Below are 13,996 nucleotides of genomic sequence, written 5' to 3'. Positions count from 1 at the left end.
TTGGGGGTCAGAGGATGATTTATTGCCCCACCATTTAGTAAACTCATAGACCTGCATATTCAGTGTAATAGCCAGCAAATATTTAAAATTGTATCATCCTCTTGTCTTTTTCTAAATTCAAGTAATCAAACTATAATTGAACAGTTTTTTTATGTGCATGCAATTCTCTAAGCTTCTGCAGGTGATACAATGATGATAAGAAACTAATAGCTTACCATATAGTTCATTCATGCAATAAGTCAAATGTCTAAATGATAATAAAGCAAGTTATATAAGATACAATATATACTGTAGTATAATAACCTTATCGGACAGGATAGGATAGATTTACAACAAGGTAGCAGACAACTCCACAATCCCAGTGGCTTAACAAAGAAAAAAGTTTATTTCCCACTACAAGAAGTGTGCTGTGTGCCTGGGAGGGTCTCCAAGGCAGCTGTCCTCTAGGAACTGGCACAGCATTCTGGACTGCTTCGATCACGAGGAACCTCCATACTGATGTTTCCATAATGACCACTGAAGGGGAAGCGTGGGGATGGACAGCACGAGAGGGCTGGGGCGTTGATTATTGGCAATTAAATGCTTCTACTCAAAGATATGACCCAAGTCACCTCTGGTCACATTTCACTTCCAAAACACTTCTTAGGATCGTGCCTGCCTTCCCATGTGTCAGGATGCAGAGAGGATCAGGTATAGGTAAACAGTAATAATGCTCATTAATGCACAGTAAGCAAAACATCACAAAAAGGTTACAAAGAGAGGGCTAAGGATGTTCCAGAGCAGGAAGCAATCACACTTAGGATGTCATGTAATAAAAGACAATTCTTCTGTGTTTCTGTCAATAAGTAGATGTTTATTGCATCACTTTCTTTCACCAGTAAGAAATGGCCTGCTGGGGCTCCAGATTCATTCCTAGCTCCCAAGCTGGTTGATTTCGTAGAACCCACAAGACTTCCATGCTTTCCCCAGATCTCTGTTCTTTTCTTTCTTTTTTATGGATCTCAGATATGTGGCCTAGGGAAATAGGATCTATATAGGAGTTTCTGGCAAGGTTCTACAAGGTTTCAGTCACATTCGGACAACTTTTCACTACTTTTTTTTTTAAAAAAATATTTATTTATTTTTGGCTGTGTTGGGTCTTTGTTGCTGCGCGAGGGTTTTCTCTAGCTGCAGCCATCGGGGGCTACTCTTTGTTGTGGTGCGTGGGCTTCGCATTGCGGTGGCTTCTCTTGTTGCGGAGGACAAGTCCTAGGCGCGGGGGCTTCAGTAGTTGTGGCACGCAGGCTCAGTAGTTGTGGCTCGTGGGCTCTAGAGCGCAGGCTCATTAGTTGTGGAGCACGGGCTTAGTTGCTCCACGGCATGTGGGATCTTCCCAGACCACTCTGTGTCCCCCGCATTGGCAGGCAGGTTCTTAACCACTGTGCCACCAGGGAAACCCTTCAGTGCTTCTTGAAGACATGGTTCTACTTTGCACAAAAACGTGGTGGTGTGAGTAAACCGAATGAGTGAATCTAACCAATTAATAATGTCTTTATCTTGGAGCTTAAATTCTATCTATAAGGGAGCCATCAGGGTGCACCCAGAAATTCTGCATGGGAATAATGGGAATTGATTGTAGTGATATTACATATAGGATAAAAAATAGTCTCAAGGCTTTATAGACAGTGAGAATACCATTAAAGGAAAAAAAATGAGAGAGAGAGAGAATGGGAGAGTTTTCATTTTTCCTATGAGCCCTTTGGAGAAAATTGGGAACTTTTTTGTTTGTTTGTTTTTGTTTTTTTTGCGGTACGCGGGCCTCTCACCGCTGTGGCCTCTCCCATTGCGGAGCATAGGCTCCGGACGCGCAGGCTCAGCGGCCATGGCTCACGGGCCCAGCCGCTCCGCAGCATGTGGGATCCTCCCGGACCGGGGCATGAACCCGTGTCCCCTGCATTGGCAGGCGGACTCTCAACCACTGCGCCACCAGGGAAGCCCGAAAATTGGGAACTTTAAGGGTCTTTCCCACTTATTTTTGTTTACCTGTTACCTAACTCTTAATTATAATTTAGTAAGAGTAAAAAGAATGAAAGTCCAATTTGCTAAAAAGAAAAAAGAATACTTCTCTTTCTTCTTTAAAATTAGAATGATTAAATTATCCCTAGAATGTTTTTTGAGTTCCCTGGAAATATATATTACTACATAAAAAAGGGTGCGAAATCTCTACACTAGCTCTGAACTGGGTAAATACAATGAATAAAATGTATTGGCTGCACTAAAAGCTATGACGATTCATGTTTGTCATACCATGTTATATTTTAAAGGGAAATTGGAGTTAAAAATACTTGAGCGTGATTCTGTTCACCGCTCTGCAGTTTACATGTGAGGCTGTTTTCTCCCTGAGCAGTGGTGAAGCAAAAGGCGTAAAGAGATATTTTTAAAAAGATAGTTCAGGAACACTATTGACAAGGAGCGTGGGTCGCTTTTGACCCGAGCAGTAACTGCTGATCAGCTGTCCCAGGGCAGGGCGTGAGGGTCGTGTGGTTCTGAAGATGAGGCAGGAAAAATGCGCCCCTTGGACCGGGACAAGGTAGAAGCACCGGCGGAAGTGGAAGTTTTGGGGCCCTAGGAAGATTTGGAGCAGTTCCTGCTTCCAGTCATCCGTGGGGTGCGGGAGGATATGGTGGCTCTCCCACGAGAGTGTACCTGAGGACCAGGAGTAAGTTGTGGAAGATGGATAATATGCTCATGCAGATAGAAATGCAGGTGGAGACCTCGGAGGAGAAAGCCTTGAATCACCTTCAGCATCCCAGTGGGGAAGCTGATGAGAGAGTGCCAGAGTTGTGCCGGAAGGTGGAGGAGAAAGCCAAGGAGATTGCGAAGATGGCAGATTTGATGGTGGAGCTGGTTTGGCAGATAGAGAAAAGCAAATCGTCTTGAAGGAGGGTTGGCTTTCACAGCTGATGGACTCTGGTCCGCTGGTAAGGATGGGCGGATACCTGGAAGAAACTGAAACCGCTCATTTTCTCTATTCAGTTTTTGTATGTTTTTTACTCCCATGTAACAATGTCCCTTAGGGTCAGTGGCTGGTGACCTTGATATGGGTGTAGATTGTGAAATGTATTTGGTTCCTAAAAATAACTTTCTTTTGAGAAATACTCTCATAAGGGAAACAGGGCTTAATCAAAACTTGTTCCAGTTTATTTTTGTTACTTTGCAGTGTTTTGGAAATGTTGGGCATGGCCTTGTATTTTGGTGTTATCATGTGACCTGATTGTTTTCTGGAACTTTGGAACACCCGTGTGAAGACTTGGGGTCAGAATCTTCCAACTTTAGAGGTGCAGTGGAAGGCACTACTTGGATGTAGCTGGTGAAGCAATGTAGGAATGAGATTGCTTTGGATAAGACTGGGAAAAACCAAAAGAGAGTTGGAGATGGAAGACAGTGGGCACATGTTATGGAACTTGAATACCTCTGTGAGACAAAGGAGGAGAGCTATGTTTTGTGGCATATTGTCTCGTGTTTATTGTATAACCTGTCAGGTGCGTTTATTTAGACAACCTATCTGACCCTAAACGACAAAGAAGTTTGAATAGGGAATGATGGAGCGCGCTTTACTATTGTAATATCCTCACACATTACAGAGGTTTAAGAGTATGGCGTCAAAGAGACAATCTACCAAGAGCCTTGAGAGCCTGGAGAAAGGAAAAGTCATATCAGGGCCCATAAAGTCCCTTCTAGGTCACCAGGGCAGTAGATCTGACTAGGATTTGAGGTCAAAATCAAACATGTAACAAGTGTTCATTTGCCTTGAAAAACAAAGACCTAAAAAGCCTTAAAATTGTTTTTCTTTTTGTGCAGATGACCAAAGCACCTATGTGTGTTAATAAAAAAATCATAAATAAATTTCTTTTGAAATGGAAAAGAAATTTCATCGTAATTTCGTGATTTAAAACACGAGTATTTTTTTGGAGATTATTAGGAAATAATATTCAGAAATTATGATGCAGGCTTTAGAAGGAATTGAAACCAAGCAAATATGATTAATTAAATAAAAAAAAAAATCCCAGCGCCCCGTTGAGAGTGGTCCCCTCTCCAGGGGGCAGCAGAGACGCCCAGAAGAAGACGGAGATATCGGTGACCCGGGAGATGATGAGTTGGTCCGGACAGTGCCGGCGCCGGGCGCAGTATTGCTGCCTGAGGGGCGGGTTGGAGGGGCGGTCTGGGATCGCGGCCGGAGAAAGAGGCGAAGAGGTGACTTCACAGATAAGCTTTTATAGGCACCACTCTCCGCCCGCCGGACGGGAGGCGGCGTGGCAGCCCGATTAAAGAAGCAGCCTGGAAGGAAGGAAGAAGCGAGGGAGGGACGGGAACAGTTGGAGGAGGAGCAGCGAGCTGGGCTGCGGCGACCGGAGGAGGAGCGGCCCCCGCGAGGCCACGTTTTGTTTTTGTTATTTTCCATCGAAATAGTTCTCGCAGGCCCTCCCAGAGAACCGATCGCGCCGAAGCCCGGGAGCCCCGACCTTCCAGGTGACAGCTGGTCACCCTGGTAGGAGTCAGCTCCGCCCCAAGTCACCCCCTCCGGCGCACAGCCCATTCCCCGCCCTGCCTCCCAGTGCCCGCCCGGGGCGAGCGCGGCGGCCGCAACGGCTCTGCAGCGCTGGAACCGGCGGCGACCGGCGGAGGCGCGGGGCCCTCGGCGTTGTCCTCTGACCCAGCGGAGCCGCGGACGAGGAAGGGGGAAGTGCGGCCCCAGGCTCGAGCCGGAGAAAGGAGGATAGCGATTTAACCCGCCCTCTCCTGCCAGTCCTGCTGCCGGGCTCTCCCCGGGTGCCCGCCGCCAGAGCCTGGGAGCCGCGCCCGAAGTGCCGCATGGGGCAGGGCCACTAAAGCGCGGAGTTCGGGGTCGCGCTGAGGCGGGCGCAGGGGCCCAGCGCGGCTGTTGGCACAGTTTCGGCGGCGCCTTCAACGCGAGAACTGGGGGCGCGGCGCGCCGATCCGGCCGCCTCCGTGCCCTCGGGAGGCGCGAGTTATGGAGCCCCCCAGCTGCCTTCAGGATGAGCCGTTCCCGCACCCTCTGGAGCCCGAGCCGGGCGCCACTGCGCAGCCTGGCCAGGGGAAGCCGGGAGACAAGAGGTTCCGGCTGTGGTACGTGGGAGGGTCGTGCCTGGACCGCAGGACCACGCTGCCCATGCTGCCCTGGCTCATGGCCGAGATCCGCCGGCGCAGCCAGAAGCCCGAGGCGGGCGGCTGCGGGGCGCCGGCGCCCCGCGAGGTGTTCCTGGTGCTCAGCGCGCCCCTCCTGCGCTGCGTGCCCGCGCCGGGCGCCGGTGCCGCTGGGGGCTGTGGCCCTACGGCCGCGCAGCCCAACCCGGCAGTGTTCATCTTCGAGCACAAGGCGCAGCACATCTCGCGCTTCATCCACAACAGCCACGACCTCACCTACTTTGCTTACCTGATCAAGGCGCAGCCAGACGACCCGGAGTCGCAGATGGCCTGCCACGTTTTCCGCGCCACAGACCCGAATCAGGCAAGACCGCGGCTCGGAGGCACGGGGGAGGGTCCATCACACCCGGGAGAAGTGGCAGGGCTGCAGGCGCTGGGACCCCACGTTAAAGACCGACTCTGGTCCAGCTCCTGGCGCGCGCCTTCCACGTGGCGCGCTTGAGCGCAGGCTGGTCCCGCTCCTGGGACCCCGAGTCCGGAGCTTGCTTCTGGCGGCAGTTCCTTCCCCGCAGGGCCGAGGAAGAGGGAGGGAGGCGGAGAGTGGTCTCGGGACAGTGGAGGAGCTGGTGCGCCCTAGGAGAATGCGGGAGCAGCGCGCGTGCCGGGAGGATCTCGATGTCTTGGGGTGTGCCTGGAGATGGCATCCCCGGCCTTGGCCGAGTGTGTGCGTGCGTGCACGCGTGTGTTTAAGAGGGAAAGCGGGAGAGGGTTGGGTTCCTAGAGGCCCCCGCACACACTCTCGGTCTTGGCCGAGTCCGGCACCTTGGCCCCTTAGGACAGTCGCATCCTAGTCACAGCAGCACCTGCAGATCTTGGATCTGGGAAGCTGTTTTGGAGCCCGGCTTAGAGAGAAGTTACTAGACGTTGTCAGATTGTCAGCAAAATACGAATCTGCCTTTAGATTTTGAGTGGAAAGACTTTTTTTTTTTTTGCAGTTTTTTCCACACTAAATGGAGACAGAATCAGTACCTACCTGGGTGATTTAAAAATCAGTGTTGTAGAAGAGGTGAACATCTCTTTTCTAATATTTCTCCAGAGTTTACTAAATCAAGGTGCCTGTTACCAAACTGCGTTTTACTTCCTTAAAAAAAACGGACACAGTCCTTTTTCCTCTGGAGAGTTATCTAAACAATCTTTACTACAGTGATTGTGTCTTGAAAAACAGCACCTCCCCCTTTTTAAAAAATGTGTAAGGAGTTTACCATATCAAAAGCCCCCCAGATGCTGTTATTTATAATAATTACTGACTGTTTGGGCAAAGTACTTTAAATTCTTTGGGAAAATAGTGTTGTCTAAATATAAATAAATAAAGTCTCAGTTGTACTATGTGGCGGGTTTCTTTAGCAGCTGGGAAATTAATAGTCAGATGAGAAAAACTTCCTATAAATAAGACTTTAATTTTTGAAAATTCATGTATTCTAGTATCTGTAATTGAAAGACTGTCCAATAGTTTTTCACAAAAAGGCCTGTAGCTGAGCTGAAGAAAATAAAGCTCATTGTTTTAGATTCCATCAGTTACTTTGTAAACTAGTTTAATATATCCTAAGGGCTCAGAACTCCCAATATTTTAGTTAATGTTACCGCTGTTACGTTATGGTAAAATACCTTATCACAGATGATCTCAGGATTCTAACCATGATTAAAATGAATTTCATTTTATGCTTATTTGTTAAAAATTTATTTTTAGCTTTCACCTAGGTTGAAATTGGAGTGCAGCATGTTCTTTATTCTGAACGTTATCACCATCTTTATTGTATTAAGATTTTTGGGTTCTGTCAGTAAGGTGGAAGTGGTTGCATTTTTCCAGGACTTTAAGGAATGTTTTATGATTCTTGGTGGTTATTTTCTTCAGATCTGATGCATGACACATCATTGCTAATTTCATTGATGGTCAAAGTTTGTTTATGGGTTATGGCACCTTAAATTCTCAACAGTGGCTGTTGAGTCTTCCCTGGCCTCATTGGAAGGTCAATTAAAATATCTCATTTTATTTACTTTCATTTTGTATTTAGATATTAGAGGTTGGATGCGCTCTTTACAAATAATAACATGCTTAGGCTTATTTCCCCCCTTTGGTCCTGTAGGAGGAGTGGAAGCCATATGGCTTTTTGATAAAAGAAAAAACAAACTTTTCCTGTTTATTGCCATTTCCCAGTTGAGTCTTTGATCTAAAGATATAGATTCCTATTTGCTCCAAGCCTAGAGAGCCCCTGGCAGAGGATCATTAATTTGAAATGCCAGTTGTTGTCTACCTAAGGATTATCTCCAGCTGTAGATCAGGGGTTACAAACTCAAACTGAGGGGAAGAAGGTTGAGTGAGGGCCATAGAGGACTAGATAGAGAGGTCCTTTCTCAAGCTGCTGTTAGCTCCAACTGGAAATTACATGATCAGAATATAAGCCCAGCGTTGCCGGAGCTCCGGATTTCTCAAGAGAAGATGGAAATCTGGAGTTTTATGTATGAGTCCACATTTTAAAGTATCAGCAAATATTTTAAACATACAAGAATCCTATCTGGGCTAAACAAAACACATCTGAAGGTTGGCTTCAGAGATCTAAGGGCTGCCACGTTTGATCTTGGGCGTAAATATTTGTTGAGTGGACAAGTGCAGTCATTAGATACTGAGTACTGTTTGTCACATTTCCTATTGAAATAGTGGGGAGAGTTAGGATAATTTGGGGGGGAAAATTTATGAGTCAAACTCCCAGAAGTGATGATTCTGCAATTGAACTTGTGAGAGGGATGGATTCATCACAGTATTACCGTCTAGTAGTATGCCTAGTATAGAGTAGAACCTCTGGATCATTCTGAGCACGTTTGAGATGAGAAGGAAGAGGACCTGCTGTTTGCTTTGCTGCTGAGTTCTACATTTGAAGTAGAGAATTTTTTAGTTGGACTTTAAGATTATTGTTAAGTCTCCTAAGTATTTTCTACAGTCACTGAACAAAATATTGGAAGGTGGCCTGGAGCAGAAAGGCCTGAAAACATCCCCAAGTAAACTTGCCTCTGCTTTGTCTGTCATGTCTGTCTCTTTTCTGAAATGGGCCTGTCTGTAGGATGACCATATAATTTATTGTCTAATCCAGGACAATTTTTATTAAGAAAGGGGGCATCATTAAAATGACACAAGCATAACAGGTATAAAACTGGACTGTTTAGGGCAAACAGGGACATGGGTGACCATAGATAATTGGCAAAGTTCGTGTTTCTGCCAAGCCCCTGAGATGGAGGATTGTGGTTTCTATATATAAAACGATAATGCCTTGCAACATATCTACTCACACATCTTCTTTTTGGGGGCGGGGGTGTGGATCTACATGTGACCTCAGAGATGGGAACACTGCGCAAGTAGCTTGGGTCTGTTGTGGGGAGTTGCCATAGTGATGTGCCCTGTGGCTCCACACCTTCCGGGTCAGAGTCAACCTAAGGATGCTCAACCTGGGTCAGCCTGAAGCAGTGCTCAGCCAGAATGGTCTGATACATACATAGCTATTTCTGCCAGGTGCAAGAGGGGTATGGGTTGGGAGCAAATGAACCAGTTTCAGATCAAATATATGCCAATACAGATTGGATCCCATTTATTCAAGATGTGTAGTCTTGCATAGGAGGAATGTCAGACTTAGCACATTTCAGCCAAAGTTGGATATTTGAACTAGTAAAAGTGCTTAACTGTACATAACTTAATAAACAAATCACACTGGCATAAATGGAGTTGTAGACTTAAAACTGGTTGGAGAACCAAGAATATCTGATTCTCTACCTTACATCTTGGGAAGGTCACTAATATTCCTCAAATACTTACCTTTAAACTACGTTCAGAAAGAGGCTATGTATATATATATATATAGCATTATCTCCATTTCCCTATTAAAAAGTAGAATTTGATTTATGTTATATATATTTTTATCATATTAAAAAATAAGAATTGTTAGTGTTTATAACTATTGTTAGAGAATAAAGGTGTTATTTATCATTTCCATTAGACAACAGCATATACTTCATAATTATAGAATGACTAGTCCTAAAAAGACAAAAACATGATTGCTATAATTTTCATTGATTTTGTTTATGTATATATTTCTTGAAGCTCGAAAGAACGTACTTTCAAAGAGCTTTTACAAACTGTGTTCTTAAAATTAAAAAATGAACTTGACACCAGTTTTTTTAGCACTAAATTCTCTAAGTCTGTGGGTTTTTTGTTTGTTTCTCTTAAAATATTTAGTATTTTCTGAGCTTTACTCAGGTAACCAATTTTCAACTTAATTTTCAGTGATATACTTCAAAAAGGTCATTTTCAGTTCTTCCTCAGAGTTAAGGGTCAGTGGCTCTGGGAGTATGCTAGCAAGGAAACCAGAGAAATAGAAATCTGGAAATGTTCACACTTCTCTGTTTGCTTTCTGAGTACTTTGTGCTATTCTGGGTAGATATCTCCTCATGTTTGCTGTAGTCTTTTTTTTTTTTTTTTTTTTATATTTGGTTGCCCTGGGTCTTTGTTGCTGCACGCGGGCTTTCTCAAGTTGTGGCAAGCAGGGGCTACTCTTCGTTGAGGTGCGCAGGCTTCTCATTGTGGTGGCTTCTCTTGTTGTGGCCCGCGGGCTCTAGAGTGCAGGCTCAGTGGTTGTGGCGCACAGGCTTAGTTGCTCTGTGGCTTGTGGGATCTTCCCAGACCAGGGCTCGAACCTGTGTCCCCTGCATTGGCAAGTGGGTCCTTAACCACTGCGCCACCAGGGAAACCTCTCTCTCCCCTTCTGATTTGAGGTGGATTAATTTGCCCTGGCTCTGTGGTAGAATCTTGACTACAATATCTAGAGGAAAGGTAAAAATGTCAAGTTCCCTGATGATGTTCAGACTACTGGCCTGGGGACCACAATTTGAGAACTGCCCTCAGTGATTTTGTTCATCTGGTTGGGAATATGACCACTTCTGTTCCCCTGGTTATTTTTGTAGTTGTTTTCAGACTTGAAAGTTCAGGCTGAGTGTGAGGAGGAGGAATACGGGACTACAGAAGATTTTTAAGAAACTCGTCATTTTCTAGCTTAATAGCTTTGCATATCTTCTTCTCCAGACAGACATTATTCTGCCAGGCGTGATAAGACTAGCCATATGTTGAATGAAAACTTTACCTTTCAAGCCAAAGTTTTAAGTTCTGCAGATGGAATAAACAATTTTTAGGGACTATATTCTAATGTTGGGCTTCCCTGGTGGCACAGTGGTTAAGAATCTGCCTGCCGGTGCAGGGGACATGGGTTCGAGCCCCGGTCTAGGAAGATCCCACATGCCGCGGAGCAACTAAGCCCCTGTGCCACAACTACTGAACATCATCAGGGAACTTGACATCACCAAAAACTGAGGGTGGGGTCCACCAGTCTGTTCTAACAAGCCGACCAGGTGATTCTGACACATTTACAGATGAGAAAATGGAGGTAAAGAAAGGTTAAATATTTCCCCGAGGATACAAGCCTTGTAATGATAGAAGCTGATTCCAGTCTGGGTAGATAATTCTCTTATCTGCTGCTCTGGAATGCAATTGTTGAAAAATTAGCTTTTAGTCATTAGTAATATGAAGTTTTATTCTATCACTTTTTCCCATTCTTTTTTAAGATAGCTGTTTTCCAGTTTTATTGAGGTATAATTAATGAGCAAGAATTGTAGGGACTTCCCTGGTGGTGCAGTGGTTAAGAATCCGCCTGCTAATGCAGGGGACACGGGTTCAAGCCCTGGTCCGAGAAGATCCCACATGCCGCAGAGCAACTAAGCCCGTGTGCCACAACTACTGAGCCTGCGCTCTAGAGCCCGCAAGCCACAACTGCTGAACCCACTTGCCACAGCTACTGAAGCCCGTGTGCCTAGAGCCCCTGCTCCACAACAAGAGAAGCCACAGCAATGAGAAGCCCGCTCACCGCAATGAAGAGTAGCCCCCGCTTGCCGCAACTAGAGAAAGCCCGCATGCAGCAACGAAGACCCAATGCAGCCAAAAATAAAATAAATAAATAAATTTATAAAAAAAATAATTGTATATATTTAAAGCTACAGTGTGGTGTTTTGATATACGTATCAAATGAAAGGGTTACCACAATCAAGCTAATTAACATATCCATCAACTCACATGGTTATCGTTTTGTCTGTATATGGTGAGAAAACTTAAGATCTACTCTTTTAGCAAATTTCAGGTATACAATATAGTATTATTAACTATAGCCACCATGCTTTCTGTACATTAGATCTTCAAAACTTTCTCATCCTGCATAACTGAAAGTTGGTACCCTTTGACCAACATCTCCCCATGTCTCCCATCCCCCATCCCCTGGCAAACACTATTCTACTCTCTGCATTTCTGAGTTTGACTTTTTAGATTCTGTATATAAGTGAGATCATGCAGTATTTGTCCACTTCCCCCCACTTTTATATTAAAAATCTCCACAGTTAAATATGCTCATTAAATTTGTAAAATAATAATGAAATGCTGAATGCATGCTTGGATATAGTTTTGCCAGTGTGTATTTTTGTTTTAATGGAAAGTAAAAAAAGTCTGTATGATTTGTTAGGCTGGTGTAACTGAACTCCGGTGTATCTTTTACGTAGTGTCCTTAGGAGTGGCAGGGAAGTAAATTATGAGAGTCTGTTTGCAACCTTTTTAACTACTTTAGAATAAAAAATCTTTAGGGTATATATTTAAGAACAGGTACAACCATGCATTTGAATATATTTTAGTGACTCATAAAGGATACAAATATTGTGAAGTATAACAAAGTACGAAGTATAAATTATAAACTGTATTATAATATAAAAGTATATAATTATATAGTATAAAGTATAAAATTATACTATAAAAATAATGCATCTTACCATCATTATAAAACATACAATAAAGCAAGAAATATTGGCACCAAGTTGTGCTATTTTAATTACCTTGGGTTAAAGGGAAAAGAATATGTAAATTTTTAAGGTTAGATAAAGCCCATTGACCTAATGGGCTGATGTATGGTTTTGTAAGAGTTCAAGTAGAGAAAAATGGTTCATAAAAAAGCAATCTTGGAGTCCACAGTAACATTAGCATGCTGAACTTGTGCTGTAGCATTCAGTGCTGTAGGCATGTGCTTTGAAAAATAACATCTTTCATCCCATTGAATTTAGCTTGTTAGTATAATTATTCCTAGTTTTATGCTTGCGTTTGTGGGTATTTTGTAAATTGGTTTTGGTTTTAAAGCTTTTTAGATTTTACCTCCTCACCTCCCCCTTTCTTTGTTCTGTAAAATGAACTATAGCACCCAGACCCCGGTAAGATGGGTCTCAAGGACACTAGTCCATCATTTTCTCAGACTCTTGACTTTCTGAATAAAGTGGCTATAATTTGCTTCAAAAAGGAAAAAAAAAAAGCTTTTTAAAAGCTAGAGCTGTAAGCATCTAAAGTTTATATCTAGATTTTTGTGAACATATTTAAATAAAGTAACAGTAAAATAATTATGTTAACACCTTAATTTACCTTTAAAAGGATTCTGAACAACTATAAGTTTGGAAAACTCCTGGCTTAAACTTTCAGGTGTTATTTAATATGATTCCAGTCATCTATGATCCTATGACAGAAAGGGAAAAAATATGAGATTAAAATTTTGGTTGGTTTAATTTCAGATAATCTTAACGCAGGTTTTTGCAGCCCTATGAAAAAGATACGGAGTTATTCTTTTTCAAGTTACCGATCCCTTTCAAGTTTCATTTCTTGTAAGAGGTTGGGTTCGAAAGAGGATCTCCAAGTAATGGGATCTTCCTGGTTAAATATAGAAGCCTAAATTTGCTGCTTCAGTTCTTTTATTTTGTGGATGCCCTTAACTAGTTGGACAGTCTTCACTTTGGCACTGTTGTGAATTTTTACAGGAATTTCTAAAATTCTCAAATTTAGAACTGTGGAACTTTGTACTACCAGTATTATATAACTTGTGAGTAGTTTATGATCAGTTTCAGATTGCAAGTCAGTGCTTCTGGTTGAGCAAATCAAGTAGTATTTTGTATCTCACAATTGTATCTTCATACACATTTTCAGTAATTCATTATACAATGTGGACAAATACCTTATGGCTTAAGCTTTTACAAACAAATAAGCAAGTCTGTTTTCTGGCCCCAGACAGCTCCCAGCTTTTTCAGTTCACCTCTTGCTCTGGTTTCAGCCATTTAATTCTCATTAGCTAGGCAGCTTGAGAGATTCTTCTGAGTTTACCTGAAGTTAAACTGATGGCCTTCTCGCTTGGTTCTACAAATATTTCCTCTCCTTAGATTTCCAGTGACATGTACTTTATACCTGGTGGGATACCCGATTACTCTGTGTTGTATCTGTCTGATCCTGTTGCTCACTTTGAAGACCGGCCATGGCTCACGGGACCAGCCGCTCCGCGGCATGTGGGATCTTCCCGGACCAGGGCACGAACCCGTGTCCCCTGCATCGGCAGGCAGACTCTCAACCACTGCGCCACCAGGGAAGCCCTACTCTCTGACTCTTTGAATATTGTGCACTGCCTGCTTGATTGAATTTCTTTTCAGTTTTGGAAGCTGGCCTTCCCTCTTCTGAGGAACGATCTGTTGTCCGGTCCTTAACCCTTCCTGTTGGTGCCCTCCAAAGCTGTTAACCATTGTTTACTGATTTTATTTCAGTTTTCATATGGAACTTTGCTAAGGCCAGTTGTCATGAATATAGCCTAGTGGTAGTAGGTAGTAGGCATGACCCCTCTATATTCATCCATAATTCTTTTATCTAATTCGAGGAGGGTTCCATAGGCTGGATCTAGGACACCAGATTTCT

At 43.8% G+C, this 13,996-nt stretch overlaps 1 protein-coding gene and 1 pseudogene across 4 annotated transcripts in view; both read left to right on the top strand.

Moving 5' to 3' along the window:
* Positions 1-13,996, top strand: part of TBC1D4 (TBC1 domain family member 4) — a 247,335-nt gene that overhangs the window by 29,557 nt on the left and 203,782 nt on the right. For 2 of the 4 annotated variants that reach the window (XM_060288239.2, XM_030838657.3), the window contains exon 1: positions 4,149-5,509. The exons of 1 other annotated variant lie outside the window; for it this stretch is intronic. In XM_060288239.2, the coding sequence (XP_060144222.1) occupies positions 5,012-5,509 (498 nt within the window). In that variant the 5' untranslated portion in view covers positions 4,149-5,011. Of the gene's footprint in view, positions 1-4,148; positions 5,510-13,996 lie in introns of those variants that run through there. One more of the 4 variants, XM_030838656.2, reaches the window with a different exon arrangement.
* LOC115843056 (MORF4 family-associated protein 1-like) lies at positions 2,125-3,748 on the top strand (annotated as a pseudogene).

This window comes from Globicephala melas, chromosome 18, assembly GCF_963455315.2.
Source record: "Globicephala melas chromosome 18, mGloMel1.2, whole genome shotgun sequence".
Taxonomy (NCBI): domain Eukaryota; kingdom Metazoa; phylum Chordata; class Mammalia; order Artiodactyla; family Delphinidae; genus Globicephala; species Globicephala melas.
The sequence above is the reverse complement of the archived record's forward strand: the minus strand, read 5'-3'. Positions and strand labels throughout refer to the sequence as shown.